The 24,557-nt window shown below is 43.4% G+C and overlaps 1 protein-coding gene across 2 annotated transcripts in view; it reads right to left on the bottom strand.

Annotated features, from left to right (window-relative positions):
- Window positions 1-706: 706 nt before the first annotated feature.
- Window positions 707-24,557, bottom strand: part of ITGB3BP (integrin subunit beta 3 binding protein) — a 68,357-nt gene continuing 44,506 nt past the window's right edge. For both annotated transcript variants that reach the window (XM_073593816.1, XM_073593817.1), the window contains exons 5-8: window positions 20,535-20,613; window positions 9,686-9,779; window positions 5,286-5,331; window positions 707-1,282 (exon numbers count right to left, since the gene is read on the bottom strand). In XM_073593816.1, coding sequence (XP_073449917.1) covers window positions 5,288-5,331; window positions 9,686-9,779; window positions 20,535-20,613 — 217 coding nt within the window. In that variant the 3' untranslated portion in view covers window positions 707-1,282; window positions 5,286-5,287. The remainder of the gene's footprint in view (window positions 1,283-5,285; window positions 5,332-9,685; window positions 9,780-20,534; window positions 20,614-24,557) is intronic.

The raw sequence follows: 24,557 nt of genomic DNA, 5'->3' as shown, positions 1-24,557 counted from the left end.
AACATTTTATCTAGTGCAACATTCATTTTGTAAAAAAGTTTTTTCATTGTCCTCTGAATCTACTTGTCCACTATTATTTCCTGCCCTTACAGGATGTCTGGGCAACAGGAGGAAGTCTATAGAGTAGATATGTGCAATTTGTTTAGTTCCGAATTCGTTTAATGAATTTTGACAAATTCGTTAATTGCGAAATTACGAATTTCCGAAAATTACGAATTTCAAATTTTCAAAATTCCGAGTTTCGAATTCCTGAATTCCGAAAACTCGGAAATTCAAAGATTCGAAAATCCGAAAAAAAGAAAGAAAAATCAGTAAAATTCGAAATAATAACTGTTAAATTATAGGTACTGGAATTTCCTTCTAAATTTGGCGGTTTGTGAATATAACGAGAACAAATTTATCCGAAGTTACGAATGATCTGAAATAATAAATGCCTTATCTAAACGAATGAATGTAACGATCTAATAATAATAATTAATAATAATAAAACCTTTTTATTATTGTTATTAATTTGTCCCCATTCCATTTGTTTAGATGCGGCATTCGTTATTTCGGATAATTCGTAACTTCAGATAAATCTGTATTCGTTAGGTTCACAAACAGCCACATTCGAAAGGAAATTCCAATACCTGTAATTTAATAATTATTTTTTCTAATTTTACTGATTTTTTTTCTTTTTTGCAGATTTTCGAATTTTTGAATTTCCGAATTCCGAAATTCGGAAATCTGAAAATTCGACTTTTCGGATTTCTGAATTTTCGAAAAAAGGAAATGAAACCAAAACAAACACATTTTTTGTTGCGCATGTCTACTATAGAGCAATTCTAAGCAGAAATGACAGGTCCACCCAAATGGAAACTTCATGGCGTAGGACTCCAAACTCCAATCAAATTGATTCAGCTTGTGTAGCCAGGCGAGGCATGTACTCCTATATATACAGTAAAAGTCTGAATCCCGTTCAGTATGTACTGAACCCAGAGACATCCATGATACTAGCAAAGCATGAAGCTTTATCTTTATACATGATACTAGCATTTTCAGAAGATTGTCCACAATTGTCTTGCATTTGTGTCATCACCCCTCTAATTAAAGTCATAATAAGATGCTGGAAGCTACAAAGCTCACATTAACAAAAAGTAGAAAGTGACCTGCAGGGGAAGTCATAGGAGGTTTCAAGTCCCAGACCGTTCGAGACACCAACATGCAGGAGGACAACTGAATCGGTGTTCAAACACCAAATCCTAGGTGGCAGTGTGCAACGTTTCATCGACTCCTCAATGACCTTGGTAAAAGAATAGGAAATAAAGCCAAATATTAAAAAGCATAAATAACTGCAAGTTCTTCCATTCATCAGTACCACAGATCATGCAGCGGCATCTCCAGTAATGTGGTGCACCTCATTCAAGTGCAAACATGGACGTTGCATTGAAGAGAGAGGACGGACATTACAGAAAAGAATGAATCTTCATACACACACACCATAAAAAAACATAAGTAAGAGGATTCCTACAGGTCTGTGGGTCATCATATCTCACAAGCTGAGAGACTGGAAGTTGTCAATCAAAATACTCAGGAAAGGAAAACCTTTAAAATTATGAATGGTAATTCTGTTTGATACAAAATATAATGGACTGAGAATGGGTAGGGAACCTCAGTTTTTTTTTAAAGTAACTACCAAACTGTTTTATGACCAGTCTCACCTCTGCGACTCTCCTTTGCGGTTTGCTTACATCCTGGCCAGGTGATCTCCAGTACAATGTCTGCACAGCTTTCTGGTAGAGAGCTATAGGGCCATGGAAGAAAAAAAGAAGAATGAAGGACTTTATTGGTTGCCACCTACAAACCCAAAAAAAGGGAGTACTCAAAAGATATAAAAGAAATACAAAAAAGTTTATGAACATCATCAATTCAATTACAATCTTCATAAAAACATGTCCTACACTTGCCAAACAGTGTAAAGTACATTCCCCACATAGGTAAAAGCACACTATAACCTGTAATGACCGTTTGTGAATATGTTACAGACACAAATGGGCACAAATGCCAAATATCCTTAAAAATCCTGGGCCACATACAGGAATAGGTTGTAAGTAGAACGCTGGTGTTGATCTCTACGTGTTTCGCCAAGAATGGCTTCTTCAGGAGCTCCTATTTACACTGGAAAACTAATTACATTTATTCACAAAATACAAACAGAAAAAAATCAGTACATTTATTTTTAAAGTGATACTAAAGTTTTTTTTTTCTCCATTTAAAAATAACAAACATGTTATACTTGCCTTCTCTGTGTAATGGTTCGATCCCCTTCTCTTCTCGGGTCCCTCTTTGGCCCTTCCGGCCCCTCTCCCCCGCCGAGCACCCCCACAGCAAGCAGCTTGTTATGGGGGGGCACCGAAGCCGAACTGCAGCTCCATGTGTCAATTCAGACACGGAGCTGCGGCCCGGACATGTCTCTCTCCTTATTGGCTTTGATTGACAGAAGCGGAAGCCAATGGTGCTCTGCCGCTGTCCCAGCCAATCAGGAGGGAGAGTCCTGGCCAGCCGAGTCTCTCGTGGACATCGCTTGATCGAGAAGGGGCTCAGGTAAGCATTAAGGGGGCTGCTACGCACAGGTGTTTTAAAAAAAAATTTTTATCTGAATGCTTAGAATGCATTAAGATAAAAAACCTTCTGCCTTTAAAATCACTTTAAGGATATTTGGCAATTGTGCCTATTTTTATATGTAACATATTCACAAATGGGCTAAGTCTTTCCGGGTGTACTTTTACCTATGTGGGAAATGTACTTTACACTTCTTGACAAGTGTTGGTTATGTTTTATGAAGATTTTAATTGAATTGATGTTAATAAACTTTTCTATTTTTTAAAATCTTGTGAATGCTCACTTCCTTTGGGTTATATGTGGCTACCAATAAAGTCCTGCATTCTTCTTTTTTACTTCCTTTCGCATTTTTGGATGTGGTGCCACGTCAAACAAGTTGTGTCTCATTTTGCTCTTTATTGCTATAGGGCCATGATGGCTAGCACACTAGGCATAACCCATCCCCCTACGACGTTCGAGGGAACGAAACACATAGGGAAGGGGCCTTGGTGCTGACGTCATTGTGCCGAGTTGGACATCATGATGGACTGTTACATGCGATCTCTAAATATTGTTCTGTGAGCGCATTACTTTTAAGTAAACTGTATTTTTACAGTAATGCACCATGGATCTGCTTTCTCTCATAACATTTTTGGGCCTACTGTGAGGACAAACAGCATAACAGCATAGTGGATAAGCATTGTGGTCCTGGAAACTGAGCAGCTGGTAGTCGCTATGAGGTGGTATAATAAAGTGACCTTGGGGCTGTGATTTACCCAAAGCGCTTTAGACCTTATTTTTTGGGGGTCTAAAGGTCTGGTAAGCAGATACAGTTTTGTGTTTGTGAAGGATCACGGGGATTATCACAAAGGATTGCTGGCACTTGTCCACCGGTATGGGATTTTTGCAATTTGTGAAAGATTGCAGTAGACATCTTCACATGGACTTTTCTATATGATAATAAGCTGATACAACATTTAACACATTGCACAGTTTGTGTTATATTTGATGTGAATATTATTATTATTAAGAGACAGCGCACTCATTTATGTACACAGTAGGCATTTGCCCAGCACTCCTGAACACCTTTCTCCTGGCACGAGAAAAGCAGCATCAAGGCGCGTTAAGCGTCTAAATGGCCCTTCCTCTAAACGGCCATGTGTGCATGGACACGTAGGCCAACATTGAGTAGCCTTTAGAGGCAGAAAAACAAAAAAACATCAAAAACGCTCTTAAGGGCTCATTTACACTCGCTTCGGCTTCAACACACATTAAGGGCTAGTTTACACTTGCTTCAAAACAAGTCTTCAGACACGCTATGTTAAAGCTCTCTGAAGGCCAGTCAAAGCTCCTGTCACTAAATAAAATGGTTAGTTTACAGTCCTGTTTACACCTTGCTTTTGCTTTGGGTTTGCTTCAAAAATTATACCCCATTTCGCTTTAGTTGTGCTTCAAAGCATCTTCAAAGCCTCCATAGAAGTCTATGTCAAAGCTTGCTTGAAGCCCCACCAAAAGCCCCACCGAAGCCTCAAGCAAAAGCAAGGTGTAAACAGGACTGTAAGCCAACCATTTTATTTAGTGACAGGAGCTTTTTACTGGCGTTCAGAGAGCTTTAACCAAGCCTGTCCGAAGCCATGTTTTGAAGCAAGAGTAAACTAGCCCTAAAAGTGGCATTTATAACGCCCAGTGTGCACAAGGCCTAAAAAGTGTCTGGAATGTAAACAAAAAGCGGGAGGTGCAGGCATAATAGTGAAGTGAGCATGCATGTAGGGTAGGGGGGCTAGGAAGCCACCATAAAGTGACAGGTCACATCTTGCTCCTATAGCGGTCCAGGATCCCCCATAATGCAATATAAAGATTTTCAGTGAAGGTACATTTGCTGATTCCCACAAGCAATGGTTAGTGCTTTTGTGAGTTATAAGCAGATCTGGACAACATCATGTGGGATGTGCAGAGCATGCCTAGACAAATACAGAGACTTTCATGGGGTTGGTATTTGTATAAGCACTTTTCTTTTTTTAAGGGGCTCTAGGAGTGCTATGGAAGGGCTCTTCTCTCACAAGAAGAGTACATATACAGTCAGTTAATTTACAAATATAAAATTCACTGAATAACCCCCTACACTTAAAATTAAAAAAAAAAAAAAAAAAAAAGCATGGCAATATGTAGAAATAACTTCCGATGCCATTCATATGGGACTTCAATGTTTCTCAGTGGCAGACTTGGAATAAGCATGAAGCATATTTGTTCTAAGTCCGTCACTTCAAAATTATTGAAGAGGAAATATAAATAAGAAGCTGGACTCTTCAACTGACTCCTGAGATGTGGAAGGATCACCAGGTTGTACTTGCCATCCAGGCAACTTGTGATGTAAAGGGGTTTCTCTAATATTTTTTTTCATAAACAAAAAAAAAGTGTAAAAAAGTAGGGTTGCACCGATACCGATATCGGTGCCCATACTAAGCATTTGCACGAGTATCGGTGCTTTGAAGAAAATTGCCTAATGTATGGCCAGCCTAAGATGAACAGGTGTTCAAAAAGAAGAGACAGAGACACCTCACGTAGCTTTCTGGTGTGAAACTAAGTCTGGTGAAGGTACGGGTGCCGGCCTGACATACAAAGTTACATCCATTGCCCTACCACTTGGGCAACACATTCTGCCCTTCCAGGCACTATTACCAAAGACGGGACCTTCTTCTCCTTACCTCTATACCAAAAGCATCTGCCTTTTCCTTTTTCTTCCTTCAGATACTGAAAAAGAGAAAACATCAGGGGTACCAATAAATGGAATGACCAGAGCCAGGGATGCCCAGCATCATTCAATATGGAAGACGGAGTGAGGAAAAAGATGGCTTCAGCTCCTGTTCTCCACCTGTAGAGAGCTCCTCAGACACGTTTTGCCCTTTTCAGGGCTTAATCACAGAGGCCTCTATGATTAAGCCCTGAAAAGGGTGAAACACGTCTGAAGAGTTCTCTACAGGTGGAGAACACAAGCTGAAGCCATCTTTTACTGATCTCATTTACATTTATGCAACAGGGAGTCATGTCTGTGTGCAGACGGCCACCATTTTTTTGAGGTCTACTGGAGGCTGACAAGCCTATTCTGCCTGTCTAGCACCAGTCTTTTCACATGCTGATATGACTGACGCAGGTTTGGGGGGGGGGGGGGGGGGGGGGGGGGCATTCGAGCGGTACTATTTTCAGGGGGGGTGTCACCACAGCGTCCTGCACTCCTGGTTTAATAATACAGAGAGCAGGGCTGATGTCACCATGTCAGACATATCTTATTTTACTGCATGCCTGTAACTCAACTACTACGGTGTCTTATCTCACCCTTATTGGCACCATATCCACTAAAGTACGCTAAAAGCAAGGTTATATCATTGTATCAGCTGACAGTATTAGGTTTATGAGATCTAAATCATTGGGGTTTGCGTTCTTCCCTGCTCTCTCTTCCCACAATTCCAGACCAGGTGGACTCCCCTGATGGTGAGGGGTAGGGGTTAGTGGTAATTTTTATCTGATCACCTGAGCCCGTGTAAGCACAGGAAAAAAAATCTTAAGCCCCCGATGAAGGGCGAGTGTGCCCCTGAGACACGTCGGATTTATTCTTTTATGAATCATTTCATCAATAAATTATTTGTATCATTACATTTCTTGGATGATTGCTTGACGTGCCCATTGGATGGTGTGTGTGTATATTATATATATATATATATATATATATATATATATATATATATATATATATATATATATATATATATATATATATATATATATATATATATATATATATATTCACCATGTCAAGGCAGCTCTGTGCATTACCAACCATTACCAACTGTTGGGAGAAGACCCGATGAGGACCTTATGGGTATTATAAATCATGTGACTGGACTGAGGACTTTGTAAAAAAGTTACAGTTGGCACACAGAGGGAGAACTGGAGAATGGGGGACTGAGCCCCAAATATGGCTTTAAGGTCCAAATGCAAAAGGTCTGTCAGTAGTATCAGTGGTGTTTATACGTATGCAATAATACGAAAACGAGGTGAAATTTCCCCCAAAAAGGGGGACAGAAGTTGTAACAACTCCTAAACAAAATGAAAAACAAACTTAAAGTTCCACATGCTTGCACAATATAGCGCCACATGCAGGTGCTCATAGTTAACGCTATACACAAGGCTTCACATTACACTGACAATGTAAATATCAGATAATCATTTAAGGACTGTAGGACGCGTAAAAATGCTAGAATAGAAGACGCACAAAGCAGCTCTCTCAGCAGGATGTCATGTGAAGCCAGTGATTGGAGGAACGTGCTGGTGGAAAGCTTTCAATTTGCTGGGTCACATTGGTGACGGAGGACATAGATGTATCCTTCAGTGTAGAGATAATTCTGTGGGCTCTATGTATAACAGTCCCCTCCCCACTATAGCTCATACCTCACCCATACCTGAACCTTGGATCTATAAAACCCCTTCCCCCTTCATTCTCCACCTGCGTAAGGTCTAAGAAAGTAAATCAAGTCAAGCGCTTTCATTTACGGATCTCCGATATTAACCACTTGACCTTCGAAAGATTTACCCCCCTTCATGACCAGGCCATTTTTTGCGATATGGCACTGCGTTACCTTAACTGACAATTGCATGGTCATGCAACGCTTTACCTAAATAAAATATAGCTTTTTTTCCCCCCACAAATAGAGTTTTCTTTTAGAGCACTTTCACTCTGAGGCTGCGGGGGCGTTGGCGGTAAAGCACCGCTAGTTTTAATGGCGCTTTACCATTGTTTTAGTGTCGCTTTTCGGCCGCTAGTGGGGAGCTTTTAACCCCCACTAGCAGTCGATGAAAGGGTTAAAAGCGCCCGCAAAGCGCGGTTGCCGAAGCGCTTTGCAGGTGCTTCGTTGATTTCAAATGGCATGGGCGGTTTAGGAGCGCTGTATACACTGCTCCCAAACCGCCCCAAAGATGCTGCTTGCAGGACTTTTTTCTAGCGTCCTGCAAGCGCACCGCTCCAGTGTGAAAGCCCTCGGTGACAGGAGAGGCGCTTTAAGGGCGCCATTTTTAGAGCTAAAACACCTGTAAAGCGCCTCAGTGTGAAAGTGGCCTTAGTGGCATTTGATCACCAGTGCGTTTTTAATTTTTTTTCGTTATAAGCAAAAATGGGCCGACAATTTTTTGAAAAAAAACAAAAGCAAAAATGGCTTACTTTCTGCTATAAAACATATCTAATAAAAAAAAAATCTAATTTCTTCATAAAATTTTGGCCAATATGTATTCTGCTACATGTTTTTGGTAAAACAAATACCAAAGAGCATATATTGATTGGTTTAAGCAGAGCTTCTAGCGTCTACAAATTATGAGATATATTTATGGAATTGAAAAAAAAAAAAATTACAATTTTATACTAGTAATGGCGGCGATCAGAGACTTCTAGCAGGACTGCGATATTGCGGAGGACAACCTGACACTAACTGACATTTTTGACACTTTATGGGAACCAGTGACACAAATACAGTGATCAGTGCTAAAAATATACACAGTCACTGTACTAATGACACTGGCTGGGGGTTAAACATCCAGGGTGATTAAAGGGTGGATTTTATTCCCTGCAGGGATACAAAATCCATCCCCCCCTCTGTCAGAATGAAGATCTGCTTTGTTTACATAGGCAGAGCTCCATTCTGTGTGTCTGCCCAGCGATTGGTGGGTGCCAGAAGACATCCAGTGCCAGGCACTTGGAGATCGGTTTCTGCTGTGATTAATCACAGCAGCAGTGGCCTGCCGACTGTGCATGCAGGCCGCCCTGTAGCAGTAAATCTGCTATGGGAAGGACCAGAAGTGGTTAAAGCGACTCCGTCTCTAAAATAAAATACTGAATAAATATCTGTTCTGCTTCCTGAGCTGCTGAACTCCCTCTATTGAAGAGAACTAGTCCTCCAGAGTCTGTTAAAAAAAAAAAAAACGATTTTTTTTCGATTTCAAGCTTCCTCCGCGCTGCGCTCTATGGTTCCTCCCTTCAACCCTCTCCTTACTACAGTGTTCTGTAGTGACAAAGAGGAACCCCAGACTGCAATGGATGGGGGGGGTTCTGGCACAGGAAATCAACACTCCCTAGGACGATTAATGGAGCGGCATTAAAATGGGAGAGGTAGGTATTAACTCATCTCACATGACTGTTATAGCCTGGTGATTGGCAGCTCAGCCCAGAGCACGGAATCCTGGGAGGAAGGAGAGAACATCACATGCTTCCCCAGTACCTGGAAATACTGTGTATTGTCCTGCAGATGAACAGAGTAGTGGAGGAGCGCAGCAAATATGTGAATCTGAGAGTGGAGGGGCGCCCAAACAAAAAAACCTGTCCGTTTTCTCCAAATAGATAATTTTTTTGTAAGACGAACTGTACGAACAAAATGAGCTGTGCAAAATGAATGCGATCCTTTCCATTTCCTATGGAGAGATGAAACAGATTTTTCAACAAATGTGCAATATGTTGTAGTTTTGTGCAGGTTACAGGGGGTCTCAGTGTTGTGAAGGATCGAGCACCAAGATTTAGATTAAATAAGTTCACTTATGGAACCGTATTTAGGGTGTAACATGTTCCATTACCTGCAGCTCTCATCCCCCTCCCCTGTGACAGTGGGGAAGGGGTTCCTCTCCCCGCACTCGCTTTTATTTTTCAAAATTGATGCAGCTGCTTCGCCCACACAGCAGCGTCATTCATTCACAGGAATCTGTGAATGAGAATACTACAAGTCCCATCTGCCACCGCGGCAGACAGCTTGCACTTTTTAATGAACTGCGAGGGTGTTGATAAGCGCCCTCTTAGTTTGGAAGCTGCAGGGCTTGTGAATAAACTGACAGCCCATACACAGGTACAGGCAAGAAAGCTGAAGAGCTTGTCTTCAGGAGCCCGACATTGCACCCCTTTATCCACTGATCGCTGGTACAATGCTTTGCAGACTCTTATGCGGTAAAAATAATAAAATGTGCAAGGTGAACTTATCCTTTAAATATGCCCATCAGTATGATTTTGTTCATCCCCTCATAGGAGGAGAACTGGTGCACGCAGAAAAATAAATACACATTTTTTTTCACTTACTCAGGACTTTTGTTTTCTGCATTTCTGTTCTTAAGTCCAGGGTTAGATGCTCAGTGCCAGAAACAATGGCCAGTTCACAGTTGCCCTCCAGATCCTAGAATATGGATAATATGTTAGACATTCTTAAGATCAGCCATTCTCAACTTTTTTTTTTTTTTTTTTTTACACAGAGAAACCCTTGAAATAACTTTCTAGTCTCAGGGAACTCCTGCTAAAAATTACTATATCTACAACTCATGGTACATTAGTGTGATGGTCAGTGGAAAGATCATTGGGAAGAATTCCTCACTTACAGATAGCTAAAAAGATCAATGGTGTGAGTTGGAACTTATCTGAGAGGCAGAAATTGTTCCTTGCTCAAGGAACCCCTAGAGACCTCTGGAGGAACACTAGTGAGAAACCCTGCTCTAAAAAGATCATTGGTGTAACGCCACAGATTAAGGAACCCCTAGCATCCTCTGGAGGAACCGTAGTTGAGAAACCCTGCTCTAAAAGATCATTGGTTTAATGCCACAGATTAAGGAACCCCTAGCATCCTCTGGAGGAACCGTAGTTGAGAAACCCTGCTCTAAAAGATCATTGGTTTAATGCCACAGCGTAAGGAACCCCTAGCAACCTCTGGAGGAACCCTAGTTGAGAAACCCTGCTCTAAAAGATCATTGGTTTAATGCCACAGCGTAAGGAACCCCTAGCAACCTCTGGAGGAACCCTAGTTGAGAAACCCTGCTATAAAAAGATCATTGGTGTAATGCCACAGCTTAAGGAACCCCTAGCATCCTCTGGAGGAACCCTAGTTGAGAAACCCTGCTCTAAAAAGATCATTGGTGTAATGCCACAGCTAAAGGAACCCCTAGCAACTTGTGGAGGAACCCAAGTTGAGAAACACTATATGCACAGTATATGCACAAAATGTTTGTAGACCCCTAACCATCACACTTGAATGAGCGTATGGGACATTCCATAGTCATTATTATGGAGTTGCCCCTCTTTGTGTCTATAGCCTCAACTCTTCTGCAAAGGTTTTCTACAAGATTTTGGAGTGTGCCTGTGGGAATTTGTCCCCATTCAGCCAAAGGAACATTCTTGCAGCCAGGTTCTGATTTTGGAGAAGAAACAGAATCCTGTTATAGACAATCTGTCACTATGCCCAGTTGGGATAAAGTGAATAGGTTGTCAATAGGCCCACCCCCTACTGATACTCTCCTTTGCCTCCATTCAGTGTCAATATGTGGAAGGATCACAATTTTTAAACACCCAAATAAGGAGCTGATGTAATACAAAGATCAACTGGCAGTGGGTAGTTGAGGTCATATATAAAAAGGTATAGTGGACTGTGCACGATGATCACATCCATCCATAGATATTATTAAATATAAAGGACAAAAATGTAGAAAGACAAGGGAATTTTCAGGTGCTGAAACCTCAGAAAAGGACACCAGATATTTATATCATATGAAATCCTCTATTTATTAAAGCTTACAGTATATATAACAATGGGGTTGATTTACTAAAGGCAAACTGACTGTGCACTTTGCCCTCTGCAAGAGCAGGTGCTTCAGAGCTTAGTAAATGAGCAAAAGCTCTGCTGACTTCCATCATCCAATCATGTGCAAGCAAAAATGCAGTTTTTTAAATTTTCCTTGCATGTGATTAGGCATTCTTTGCAAAGTGAAGCCTAACCTCATTTACTAAGCTCTGGAACAATTGCACTTGCAGAGTGCAACTGCACTTTGCAAAGTGCACAGTCTAGTTGCCTTTAGTAAATCAACCCCAATGAGTCTCAAGACCAAAACGTGCACCACAGCCGCAAAGGAGTGATCATATCATAATACCCTGCACAAAAAAAACAGCAGTTACATAATAGTGTGATAAATATGTTAAATAAAGAGTATGAATCAAATAACACTGAAAAATGGGGGGGAGGAGAGGAAGATGCTTGGTCTCAACGCGTTTCACAGATTGTGTTTCTTCAGGAAATATTAAGGTAAATGATCACATATAAGTAGATAGGTGGCGCTGCACAAACAAAACCTAAAAGCCAGGGGAGGAGTGGAAACCTGGGGCAATATTAACCCTAAAGGGGTTGGGCGGGCAGGAAGGTGTTCAAACCAAAGGACTATCACCGACTTGGCACCTGCTGAGAGGAAGACTTCCCTGCTGAGCTGTTGTGTATCCGACAGGGGGGCGGCCAGAACACTCCGGTCAGCGATCTCAGCCATTGGTTGAGAGCGCTGATCAGGGGCTGGACGGCTGCTGGTTTTCCAGCATGCTCATCCAACAGATGCTCAAGCTCAGTTAAATTTGATGGTGACCTTTTGGCGTTGAGATTAAATAGTTAAATTTTTGTCTCATCTGACCAATACACCATGTGGCCTCAGGATCTTCAAGGTGCGTTTAAGGTGGTTAGATGAGACTAAAATTTAATTATTTGGCCTCAACACCAAACTATATGTCTGGCGGAAATCCAATACAGCTCAAAGAACACCATTCCTACAGTAAAGCATAGAGGGGGTAATATCCTGTTATTGGGGTTTTACTGTGCATCGGGGACTGGAGCACTTGTCAGGGTAGAAGGAAAAATGGACGGGGCAAAATACCATCAAATTCTTGAGGTAAATCAGCTGCCCTCTGCCAGAAAGTTGTCAATGTGAAGAAGGTTTACCTTCCAACATGACAATGACCCAAAGCACACAGCAAAAATGACCACACAGTGGTTGAAGGAGAAAAAGGTGAATGCCCTTGAATGGCCTTATTAGAGCCTAGACTTAAACCCCATTGAAAATCTGTGGAATGACTTGAAGACTGCAGTCCATAAAAGGTCACCATCAAATTTAAGTGAACTTGAGCAGTTCTGCAATGAAGAGTGAGCAAATATTGCCAAGTCTAGATGTGCAAGGTTAGTAGAGACAAATCCCAACAGATTAAAGGCTGTAATTAAAGCAAAATGTGGTTCAACAAAATACGGACACAAGGGGGGGTGATCCTTTTTCCAACTCAGTAATTACGTTTTTGAATTATTGAATTATTTTTTTTTTTTTCTGACATGTTGGTTTTCTGTCTTCACACGGATGTTCCAAGTTACACTAGTCAATACAGCTGGATATAACAAAAAACTATGTCTGTTTTAATTTAAGGCTGCAAAGCAACAAAATGTGATTTAAAAAAAAAAAAAAAGGGGGGGGTTCCTTTCTATACCCACTGGATATATTCTCCTGTGATTTACTATGAATACATTTTTATTGTAATATAGTTCCGTATTTTTGGCACCTTAAAAATCCATATAATAGGTTCTTTAATTGAGTATTTCTGAGTGGGATGTGGTGCATGGATAGATCCAAATCATTATCATTTGGCATTTGGAATGACATAGGAGCAGCAGACATTCTTATTAATAGATGCTAATAACACAAAGTGACACACCGTTAAAGGCTCCTCCGATTTCTGACGGGCGCTGGGTGAAATAATATGCGATTGATATCTATGTAATTATTTATGTCACATTGTTCACAATTATGGAACATCACCGTCTTAGAAAGGGAATCTATATGAGCGATGTCCTTTGACCCCGCTGGTGGGGGCGGCGTAATGCTATAGTGATCGTTGTGAACTGTCAATACAACCTTCCTCTCTATGTAGAGAACTGTCACAGAAATGCTGCTGACATACACACACAAATCAGTGCACGTGCCAAAATAAATGCATCAGAGTGCAGCAGATATGCATTTTATTTAAAAATGTTGAAAAGAAATAGGCCGAACACCCCATGTACGGTTCGCAGGAAAACTTCCAAACAGAGAAAGAAGTTCTGATCCAAACGGCGAACCCCATTAAAGTCTATGGGAGCCGAACTTGAAAAATCAAAAGTTCCCATTTTGAAGGGTTATATGCAAGTAATTGGCCATAAAAAGTGTATAGGGGGTCCGGGTACTGGCTTAAGGGGCATGTATTCATGCAAAAGTTTTTTTTAAAACAATCGTTTTTAAAGGAGCAGTGATTTTAATGAAGCTTAAAGTGCAACAATAAAAATGAAAAATTCCTTTAAATATAGTGCCTGGGGGGCCCCATTAGTCTGCTTGTAAAAGTGGCGCATCTGTAGCATGTATAGAACCTGCTGCAGCAAAACTGACATTTATATAATAAAAAAACAAAACAAAAAAACAAACACATTTAAATTGACTTGCGGTTGCAATAGCACCCGGCTATTTAAAAAAAAAAAGAAAATGGCGTGGGGCGGGCAGCCCCCCCCCCCCCCCCCCCCATTTGGGTCTGGTATGGATTTTAGGGGAAAATTGAAAAACAGTGTGGGGTCCCCTCAAGATCCATACCAGACCCTTATCTGAGCATGCAGCCTGGCAGGTTAGGAAAGGGGGGCGAGTGAGTGCCCCCTCACCCCTCCTGAACTATACATGCCCTCAACATGTGTAGGGGGGTGCTTTGGGGCAAAGTAGAGCTGCACGATTCTGGGAAAATGGAGAATCACAATTTTTTTGCTTAGAATAAAGATCACAATTCTCTCACGATTATCGCAGCGTAACATCATCTTTCACATTATACAAAAAAATTGGGCTAACTGTACTGTTTAGTTTTTTTTTTTTAGTTCATTAACCACTTGCCACCCAGGCCAATTCTGACATTTCTCCACTACATGTAAAAATAATCATTTTTTTTGCTAGAAAATTACATAGAACCCCCAAAAAGTACATATGTTTTTTTAGCAAAGACCCTAGAGAATGCAATGGTGGTCGTTGCAACTTTTTATCTCGCATGGTATTTGCGCAGCAATTTTTCTAGCGCCTTTTTTTGGAAAAAAAAAAACAGTTTTGTGCTAAACAAAAAAAAAAACACAGTAAAGTTAGCCCAATTTTTTTTGCATAATATGAAAGATGAAGTTAGGCCGAGTAAATAGATACCTAACATTCACGCTTCAAAATTGCACACGCTCATGGAATGGTGTCAAAATTGGATACTTAAAAATCCCCATAGGCGAAGCTTTACATTTTTTTTACTGGTTACATGTTTTGAATTACACAGGAGGTCTAGGGCTAGAATTATTGCTCTCACTCCAATGTTCGCGGTGATACCTCAGATGTGTGGTTTGAACACCGTTTTCATATGTGGGCAGGACTTACGTATGCGTTCGCTTCTGCGTGCGAGCACACCGGGCACTTTACATTTTTTTTTGTTTGACACTTTTTAAAAAAAAATATATTTTTTTTTGATTACTTTTATTCCTATTACAAGGGATGTAAACATTCCTAGTAATAGGAATATGGCATGATTGGTCCTCTATACAGTGAGATATGAGGTCAATAAGACCCCACATCTCACCTCTAGGCTGGAAAGCCAGAAATAAAAACAAAACAAAACCAAAAAAAAAACAAAACATCTCGGCTTAAGATCATAGAGACTTTGGCGACCATCTGGTCCACCGGAAAGCTCTATGGTAAACATCCTGTCTCCGACTCACTGATGGAAGCGGTGTGTCAGTAGAAGCACCGAAGGGCAGCACGGGGGGGGGGGGGTTTAGTCCCCTCTCGCCACCCGTAAGAACGATCAAGCGGAGCAACAGCCGCTATGATCATTCTTATGGTGTAGGGAATCGCCGGCTGAAAAAGCCGATATCTGAATGATACCCGCACAAACACGTCATATGACGGCCGACGGGCAGGAAGTGGTTAAAGTGTGTTTAAAAAAACAAAAACAAAATTGCATTTGAAAGACCGCTGCGCAAATACAGTGTGACATAAAATATTGCAACAACCACCATTTTATTCTCTAGGATCTCTGCTAGAAAAATATATATAATCTTTGAGGGTTCCAACTAATTTTCTAGCAAAAAATAATGATTTTAACTTTAAACCAACAAGTGTCAGAAAAAGGTTTAGTCTTTAAGTGGTTAAACTTCCCTCGTTTACAGCCCCAAGTTCATTCCTTTGATCTAAAGAACAAAACATTGCAATGTTTATAGTTAGCTGAGGAATCTTGCGAAACTTGGCAGACTGCCTGTTTTTTTATTTTCAGCTGTGGAATTAAGCAGAGAACTCTGCATAGAGGGAAAATGCTTTGTTAAGATCACAAGGGGGAAAGAATCGCAATCTCGATTCTTAACGATCATGCAGCTCTAGGACAAAGGCCTCTTCCCCACAACCCTGGGCTGTGGTTGTGGGGTTCTGCGGGCGGGGAGCTTTGGCAGAATCTGGAAGCCCCCTTTAAGAGGGGGACCCCCAGATCCCAGCCCCCCCCCGTGTGAATGAGTATACCCATTCACCAAAAAAGTGTCAAAGAGTAATAAAAACCAGACAGTTTTTGACAATTCCTTTTTTTCTTTCTTTTTTTTTAAAAAAAGTGTCCCCGATGTAAATCCATTGTCAATCATGACGCCCGCTGCACCTGAAAAAGAAGAAGAAAAAAAAAAATGCTCTGTACTCATTGATGGTTGACCGCCGAATGCCTCCTCCGCCATCTGACAGTTCTTATATAGGTAAGGGCGGGGCCACCTGGCGACGTCACCTAGTGGCACTGCCCCCCCCCCATTGTAATGTTGCGGACCGGTACATGCTGGGTCCTGCAAATTTGGGTGTTCCCTGAGAGGGGCGAATAGCCAATGTTGAGTCCGAACTCATGCGCGAGCCGAACCGTTCATCCATCACCAATGTTGAAGTGGACCGTTCCCTGTTTTTAGCAAGATCATCCTCCTGGTTAGGCCTGTTAGGCGGTCTGACCCGATCTTTTAAGGACTGGCAGACTCCAATTGCTGCGACAGCTGGCTGATTAGCTGTACTGGCCAAAAAAAAAGGAAGCCTTTAATAATAATGACTCCAGGTTCTTGTCAACAGGGTCTTTTTCTTAAACTTTTCCTCCCTGGAATATAAAAGAGAAAAACCTCTCAGGAGGAACGAAAATCCTGTCAGGATGTTCCCAAGCGGCATACACCGCCTGTTCCAACAGCGGGTGCAAGGGGAAAGCCTGTGCAGCCTGAGGCGGCTTCTTCAGGGACCCCAAAGAGGACCAGGGAGGCTCAGAAACCTCTGCAGGAGGTAACTTAAAGGCAGAACAAACCATCTCGGTAAGAATCTGGATGAAAAGCCTCTGCGACTAAGAGGCAGATACCAACTGGACATCTTTTGCTTTAGGAAAAAAAAAAAAAAAAAAAAAAAAAAAAAAAAAAAAAAAGGGTATCTAACAAACAATCCAATACACATTTGAATGAGGAACAGCTGTGCATATACTGCAAGAAAAAAAAAAAGAAACAGGTCTATTTTGAATTCATATTGATATCTGGGGTCCTCGGTACAAATTCCAGCCAGGTTATTATCTGCATTGAGTTTGCATGTAGGTCCTTTGTGTACTCTGTTTTCCTTCCAAAGACATGTTGGTAAGTTAAAGAGGAACTGTAGTCTCCCATAATGTTACACCCCCTTCCCCTCCCACATCCTCCAGCAGTTCCATTTTTGATAATCTGGAATATGCACGGATGTGCTGACCAAGCTTTAGGTCTTGGCAGAGCCCAGCAAGCATGGAGGTTTCCCGTGCGTGCACAGACACGTTGATATCTGGGACTTCCATACTTGCTCAGTCTTCGCACATACACGGGAAAGCCCCCGCACATGTGCAGATGTACCGCAGGACTCTGCTGGGACCCGAAGCCCTGCATCTGCACACTTGTGGAATCCAGTGCTGTGCACCTGTCAGTGAAACTGCTTTGTGGGATGTGGGGACGTGGACATTCCAGGAGGTGGCAGGGCTGAACGTCATTCTCACCTAGGTGAGAAAGAAAGGAGAATATGGTGGTGGAGGCAGGTCAAAAGAAGCCGTGTTATAGGCAGGAGTAAAAGTTTGCAATAATTGGTTCGTGTCTCAATTGGCCCAGGTTAGATCAGTGTCAAGCTGCAGGATCAAGCTGCCAAGGCACCCAAGGGTTCCATCTGGGTTTCCCCAAGGTGCCCTAAGCATGGGCCCAGTTTGCCCAGAATCTGGGGGTGCTCTCATGTATAGCAGGCCTCTGATGTATGAGGTGGCATGGATGTGATAAGGGACTCCATACATGAAGGGTGGACTCCTAATGTGAAAGGGGGCCCTTCTGACATGAAGGGGAGTTCCTGATGTAAAAGAGCCTTCTAACTTGAAGGGGGTCTCCTGATGTTAAGGGGAGACTCCTGATGTGAAAGGGGGGCTCTTGATGTGAAAGGGGGGCTCTTAATATGAAGGGGAGACTCCTGACGTAAAGCAGGGCACCTTGACATGAAGAGGAGCCTTCACCCTTGAAGGGGAGACTCCTGATGTGAAAGGGGAGCTTCTGAAGTGAAGGGGAGACTCCTGATGGGAAAGGAGCCTACTGACATGAAGGGGTGGCTCCTGATTTGAAAGGAGGGGTTGGCTCCTGACTTGAAAGGAGGGGTTGGCTCCTGACTTGAAAGGAGGGGTTGGCTCCTGACTTGAAAGGAGGGGTTGGCTCCTGACTTGAAAGGAGGGGTTGGCTCCTGACTTGAAAGGAGGGGTTGGCTCCTGACTTGAAAGGAGGGGTTGGCTCCTGACTTGAAAGGAGGGGTTGGCTCCTGACTTGAAAGGAGGGGTTGGCTCCTGACTTGAAAGGAGGGGTTGGCTCCTGACTTGAAAGGAGGGGTTGGCTCCTGACTTGAAAGGAGGGGTTGGCTCCTGACTTGAAAGGAGGGGTTGGCTCCTGACTTGAAAGGAGGGGTTGGCTCCTGACTTGAAAGGAGGGGTTGGCTCCTGACTTGAAAGGGGGGGGTTGGCTCCTGACGTGAAAGGGGAGACTGCTGATATGAAGGGGGCTCCTGATGTGAAAGGGGGACTCAGATGTGAAGTGAAGGAGGGAAGGGGATTCTAATGTTAGTTAATTTAATTGAAGTTGTGTATTGTCCCAGGCTCATGTTTCCCATTGATTGACATAAAATTTACATTGTAGACTGGGGGGGGGGGGGGGGGGCTCAAGATTTTGCACAATTTTAAAGGGAGCTGGGACTGAAAAAAATGCTGAGAAACGCTGCCTTAGATTGTAAGCTCCTTGGAGGCAGGGACTGATGTGAATGTACAGTACTGTGTAAATTGTTGGCACTAATTAACTAAATAATAATGAGGACACTTCCTGAACCTGCTCTCTACTATTGAGAAGACATTAAGCCCTCTGCTAGACTCCATTAGGCTTTTTTGCTGGACTCGCAGCCCCATTTTAGTGGCCCATCCCCGCATCGTCTCAAGTTTTACCAACTGTGTAACAAGCGATAATCTTTGGCAAAACAATACAGCTTTCATGCCACATAAATATTTGTGTTGAAGCCCCCTGGACTTACAACTGTACAAGCCACCCAGCTTGCAGTGCAAGTGTCACCCATGAAATTCATACGGGGACATATTGCCGGCTGCTGTAAAATGTCACAGCATGTGTTGTTAGCTGTTACGGCCCGTTAAAAGCGCTTCCTCCTAAATTAGGGTAAGAGGAGCACACATGTCCAGCATGCTGCCGCCCGGCGTATTTCCCCTGCTGGCTCAGGACTTTTTTCTCAAGGTAACACAGCGATAAGACACATATATGGGCAGCGGCAAGGATAAACAAATAGCGGCAAGGATTAAAACAACAGACATGTGCAATTTGTTTTGCTACAAATTGAAATTTGGACAGAATTTTTGTTATTCAGATGTATCCGAATCACAATGGTATCGAAATTTCAACAAATCCGGAATAGATTATAACGTACAGAAATAACAAATTTTAAAATTTCAAAAAGAATTGTAAAAAAATTGAAAATGAATTGGAAACATATTGCAAAAAATACAGTAAGGTATTAAAGTGAAATAAGATAAATGACAAGAACGGAAAAAAAATAGAGTAGATTAGAAAAGAACACAGCCATCTTCCGAAATTCGAATCGATTCGAAAATAAATATACTAACTGAATCCAAATATACAAAACGGTTTCCGAAAACAAATCAGTCTAACAAAACTAATATGACGAAACAAAAATGATTAAGTCAAAGCGATTATAAATGTTTTTTTCCTTTTAACCTCTTAGCGCCAGCGCCTTCTGGCCCTTTAAGGGGTTTTTTGATGCCGGAAGGCGGGGCTTAAGATCTCGTGACCGCCGTAAATGGCTGTTACGGCGGTCACGTGATCCAAAAACTCCCGATCGCAAGGAGCAATCGGGAGCTTTCGGTTAGGCGGCATTAACCGTGCTAGGAGCCCGCATGCTCTCGGCACAGGTGTATTTGCAGCAGTTCACGCAAATATGAAGCCTCTCGGCGTGAAGGAACAGGCGCCAAGAGGCAGCATATTTGCATATGGCCGGCGCCAAGGGGTTAAACAAACGACAAACGAACCTGCTTTGTAAAGTGGTTTTGCACAGAGCAGCCCTGATCCTCCTTTTCTGAGGTCCTCTGCCAGTGCCCCTGCCTCCTCCCCCTTGACCAGTGCTCCCAACAGCAAGCTGCTTGTGATGGGGGCACTGGTGCGTGCTCGCTCCCAAGTCCATAAGACACATAGAAAAGCGTCTTGGCCCCGCCCCCTGCTCTCTCCTCACTGGCCGACTGCCTGTGGTTGACAGCAGTGGGAGCCAATGGCTCATGTTGCTGTGTGTCAGCCAATAAGGAGATGGAGTCCCGGGATAGCTAAGGCTCCCACACACATTAATGGATCGAGATGGGGCTCAGGTAAGTATTAGGGGGGCTGTGGGTGGAGCAGCACACAGAATGCATGAAGGTTATAAAAAAAAAAAAAAAAAAAAAAAAAAACTTCAGCCTTTACAAAAACTTTAATGAACTAATCTGAAACAAGACAAATCAAATTATTCCACTGTGCACATCTCTATTAAATAATAAGTAAATGGACACCGACCTGTAAATTCTTCAGGTGTTGTCTGAGCTTCAAAAAGGCATCCAGAGATTTCTCAACCTGAGCGAAGAGCTCAAGAATCCTGTGTTTTGGGGAAAACCATAAATCAACAATAGAAGAATCATAAAGAAGAATGAGAAACAATTAGAGGTTATAAAAGAAAGCCTTCTTTTGGTTGGTGGAATTCTTTCATGTGATGGACCCTGACTATTCTCTCCACCTCTTCCTGCCGCTGCCCTCTGGACCTTTAAGAGCTTCTAAAAGCCGGGAGGCGGAGATGGGCATTCGGGACCGCTGTGATTGGCGGTCACATGATCGGAAAGCTCCCCATCACAAGTATGCAATTGGAGCTCCCCCCCCCCCCCCCCACTGCTAAAGGTACAGGCCATGTGCTGTAAAATCTTGCAAGAGAACCTTCCTTCCTCAGCCAGAACACTGAAGATGGGTTGTGGATGGGTCATACCGCCAGGGCAGGAAAGGAGTGGCTCAAGAAAAAGCACATTAAGGTCATGGAGTGGCCGAGCCAGTCTCCAGACCTTAATTCTATAAAAAAATTTATAGAGGGAGCTGAAACTTCGAGTTTCCAAGCAACAGCCAAGAAACCTTGAAAAGATTGTAAACCTTTTTTTTTCTCTTCTCGCGGCTCCTCTCCGCATCGGTAAAACCCCCTAGGAGAAGCGCTCTCCCTGGGGGCTACCTAGCGGGCGCGCTCCCGAGTCCAGCATTTGCGTCCATAAACAGAATGCCAGACTAAGCCCCGCCCCCCCGGTCATAGGATTTGATTGACAGCAGCTGAAGCCAATGGCTGCGCTGCTATCTATGCAATCAACAGCCGAGAACCCCAGGCAGAGAGGGTGTGCGCATCTCCGCCGAGGGTACGAACGATCTCAGGTGAGTAAAGCGAGGGGGGATGGGGGGCCGGTCAGTGTCAGAAGTTTTTTCACCTTAATGCATAAGATGCATTAAGGTGAAAAAACACAAGGGTTTACAACCCCTTTAAGGATTTAGAGAAGATCTAAATCTCTCCTGAGATGTGTGCAAACCTGGTCACCAACTACAAGAAACGTCTGACCTCTGCTTGCCAACAAGGGTTTCTCCACCAAGTACCAAGTCACGTTTTGCTTATTTCTGTTTCAATGATTTTTATTGAAGTTTGCAGGACAATTATTTATTAGTCAATTAGGATTGAACAACATATCGTACATCTGTATGGCAGTACAGTGGAACCTCGGATTACGAGCATAATCTGTTCCAGGAGAATGCTTGTAATCCAAAGTACTGGCATAACAAAGCGAGTTTTCCAATTGAAGTCAATGGAAACGAAAATAATTTGTTCCGCATTTACTTCAATGGGATGCAATACCGCATGCGGCGCGGGGGGGGGGGGGGGGGGGTGCTGGAGAGCCTCGGAAACGGCCGAAAAGGGCCAAGGACACTTCGGCGGACCTCGGCAAACCTTGGAAAGACTTCCTACCTGAGATTTGCAGAGGACAGCCGAAGTGTCCTTGGGCCTTTCCGAACGGCGCTGATTGGCTACGATCAGCGTCATTCGGCTCTGCTCGGCTTTGGCGCCCCCCCCCCCCACCTCAGGCCAAAAGCGGTACTGCACACCGCTTTGGCCTAAATCATGCTTGTTTTGTGAGACAACACTCGCAAACCAAGTTACGATTTTTAAAAATACAGTGCTCGTATTGCGAAACTCTCGTTAACCGCATTACTCGCAATCCGAGGTTCCACTGTACAGAGAACACTTTGGGAAGAGTTAACATCTTAGGACCTACACATCTGTTTCCACTCGTTACCCCATATCAGGTATAGAGAAAAAAAAAAAAAAAAAGTAGGAGGGGGAAAATTATACAAAACAAAAATTTCTGCACTCTGGAAGCAACTATAAGTATCTTAAAGAGGAGTCCCACCTAAAAGTGGAACTCCCGCTCATTTGTCTCCTCCCCTCCTCCGGTGCCACATTTGTCACCTTTCGGGGGGACTCTTGTCTTCTATGACAGGTATCCTGTTCCCACTGCCGGGAACCACAACCGCTCGGCTCCCTCCTCCTCCCCCCATCGCCGGGCCAGTAGGAGAGGGGAGCGGAGCCTCACGCATGCGCAGTAGAGAAAGAAGCCGTAAGGCTACACTGCCAGGTACCGATACCCGCAATGGCGGTGGCAGCACCCGACAGCTGATGGAAGAAACAGCTGCGGTGCCGACATCGCTGGAGTCCAGGACAGGTAAGGCCCCTTTCACACTGGGGCGGTGGGGGAGTCGGCGGTAAAACAGCGCTATTTTTAGCACTGTTTTACCGTCGTTTTTGTGGCTGTATTCGGCCGCTAGCGGTGCGGTTTTATCCCCCGCTGGCGGCCGAAAAAGGGTTAAAACCGCTCGTACAGCGCGGCTATAGCCGCGGTATAGCCGCGCTGTCCCATTGATTTCAATGGGCAGGAGCGGTTTAGGAGCGTTGAACACACCGCTCCTTCACCGCTCCAAAGATGCGGCTCGCAGGACTTTTTTTTACCGTCCTGCCAGCGCACCGCTTCAGTGTGAAAGCCCTCGGGCTTTCACACTGAACAAACAGCGGAGGCTGTTTAGGGGCGGTTTGCAGGCGGTATTTTTAGCGCAATAACGCCTGCAAACCGCCCCAGTGTGAAAGGGGCCTTAGTGTCCTATTATTAAAAGCCAGCAGCTGCAGTATGTGTAGCTGCTGGCTTTTAATTTTTTTGCAGCAGTGGGCGGACCTCCGCTTTAAAGGTTTCCCCGTCGCTCAAATACTTATTTTACTCACTGAACCTCAATTTAAAACATTTGTTTTTTGTGTTTTTTCTGGATTTTTGGTTGATATTCTGTCTCTATCATTTAAAATACAACTATGATGGACAGTTAATTTCTTTGTAAGTGGGCAAACGTACAAAATCTGCAGGGGATCAAATCATTAATTTTCCCCCCACTGTACTTTAACATTTTTATACTGATTAATATATATAGGCATGTAGCTAATTTGGTCTCTAGACTGCTTTTTTTTTTTCTTTTTTTGTGATTACACTTTGCTCTGCGTCTAATTAAAGCACCATGGGCAATCCATGGAAAGGGTGGTAAGCGTTTTCTGTGACTGTCACTGTACTATGTGTGAGGTTAGGAGGTTAGTGTATCTCTAAGTGGTACAGAGCCTTTAAATAACCTTCGCTATGATATACTGCGGACACTCGCCCCCCCCCCCCCTTTACAATAAGAATAACAGTATTAAGTTGTAAACGGATATCGGGCCCCTGGAAACCGGAGCCATGCAGCGGTGGTCCCTCCCATCTTGATCCCGCACAAGGCCTGATTACAAGTGGCATTTACCAGGCACTTAGGTTTGCTGTTTACTGCATTCCCGTGGCTGCGACAGATGGCTGCCAGGAGAGGAAATGTCAACGTGAGGGCATTATACGAGATGTAAATTGCTTTGGGACTGGAAAGTTCACACGGAATAGCTGATTTCGTGTTATCTTATGCCCCTAGAATGCTATACGTTTAAACTGCAGCTCATTCCCGGTGATGCCTAAATACTTGTTCCATTCCCAGTGTGCGGCCAGGCCAGCGTCGCTGCGGTGTGGGCGGGCTCTAATTAAAGCTCAGTTAGGCTGGGCCAATCAGAATGACTCTGGCAATTGGTGTGGTGTCACTTTCAACAACTGAATGTGACGGGGGGGGGGTTGTTAAACTAATTTAGGCAGGCTGATTTAGAGCGGAGCCATCCCTTTGCTGATTTAGCTAAATCATATCTGGAAACATCCTGCAAATTTGTAAAAGTGCTTCACAGTACTCACGTTTGTGCTCCTCTGTATGTGCAGATTGGGGCCACCTGGGGGGGGGGGGTCAGGAGGGGCAGCTGCCCTGGACGCAATAGTTTATTGCAGGGATGGGGGCACCCTAAGACTGGGGGGGGGGGGCAGTGTGCAGTTTGGCATCTTTGCCCTGGGTGACCTTGTCCTGGTACTGGGGGCTATAGATTCGTTTAACCACATTAGCCCCAGAAGATTTGACCCCCTT

The sequence above is a fragment of the Aquarana catesbeiana genome, linkage group LG07 (genome assembly GCF_042186555.1).
Source record: "Aquarana catesbeiana isolate 2022-GZ linkage group LG07, ASM4218655v1, whole genome shotgun sequence".
In the NCBI taxonomy this organism is placed as follows: Eukaryota; Metazoa; Chordata; class Amphibia; order Anura; family Ranidae; genus Aquarana; species Aquarana catesbeiana.
The sequence above is the reverse complement of the archived record's forward strand: the minus strand, read 5'-3'. Positions and strand labels throughout refer to the sequence as shown.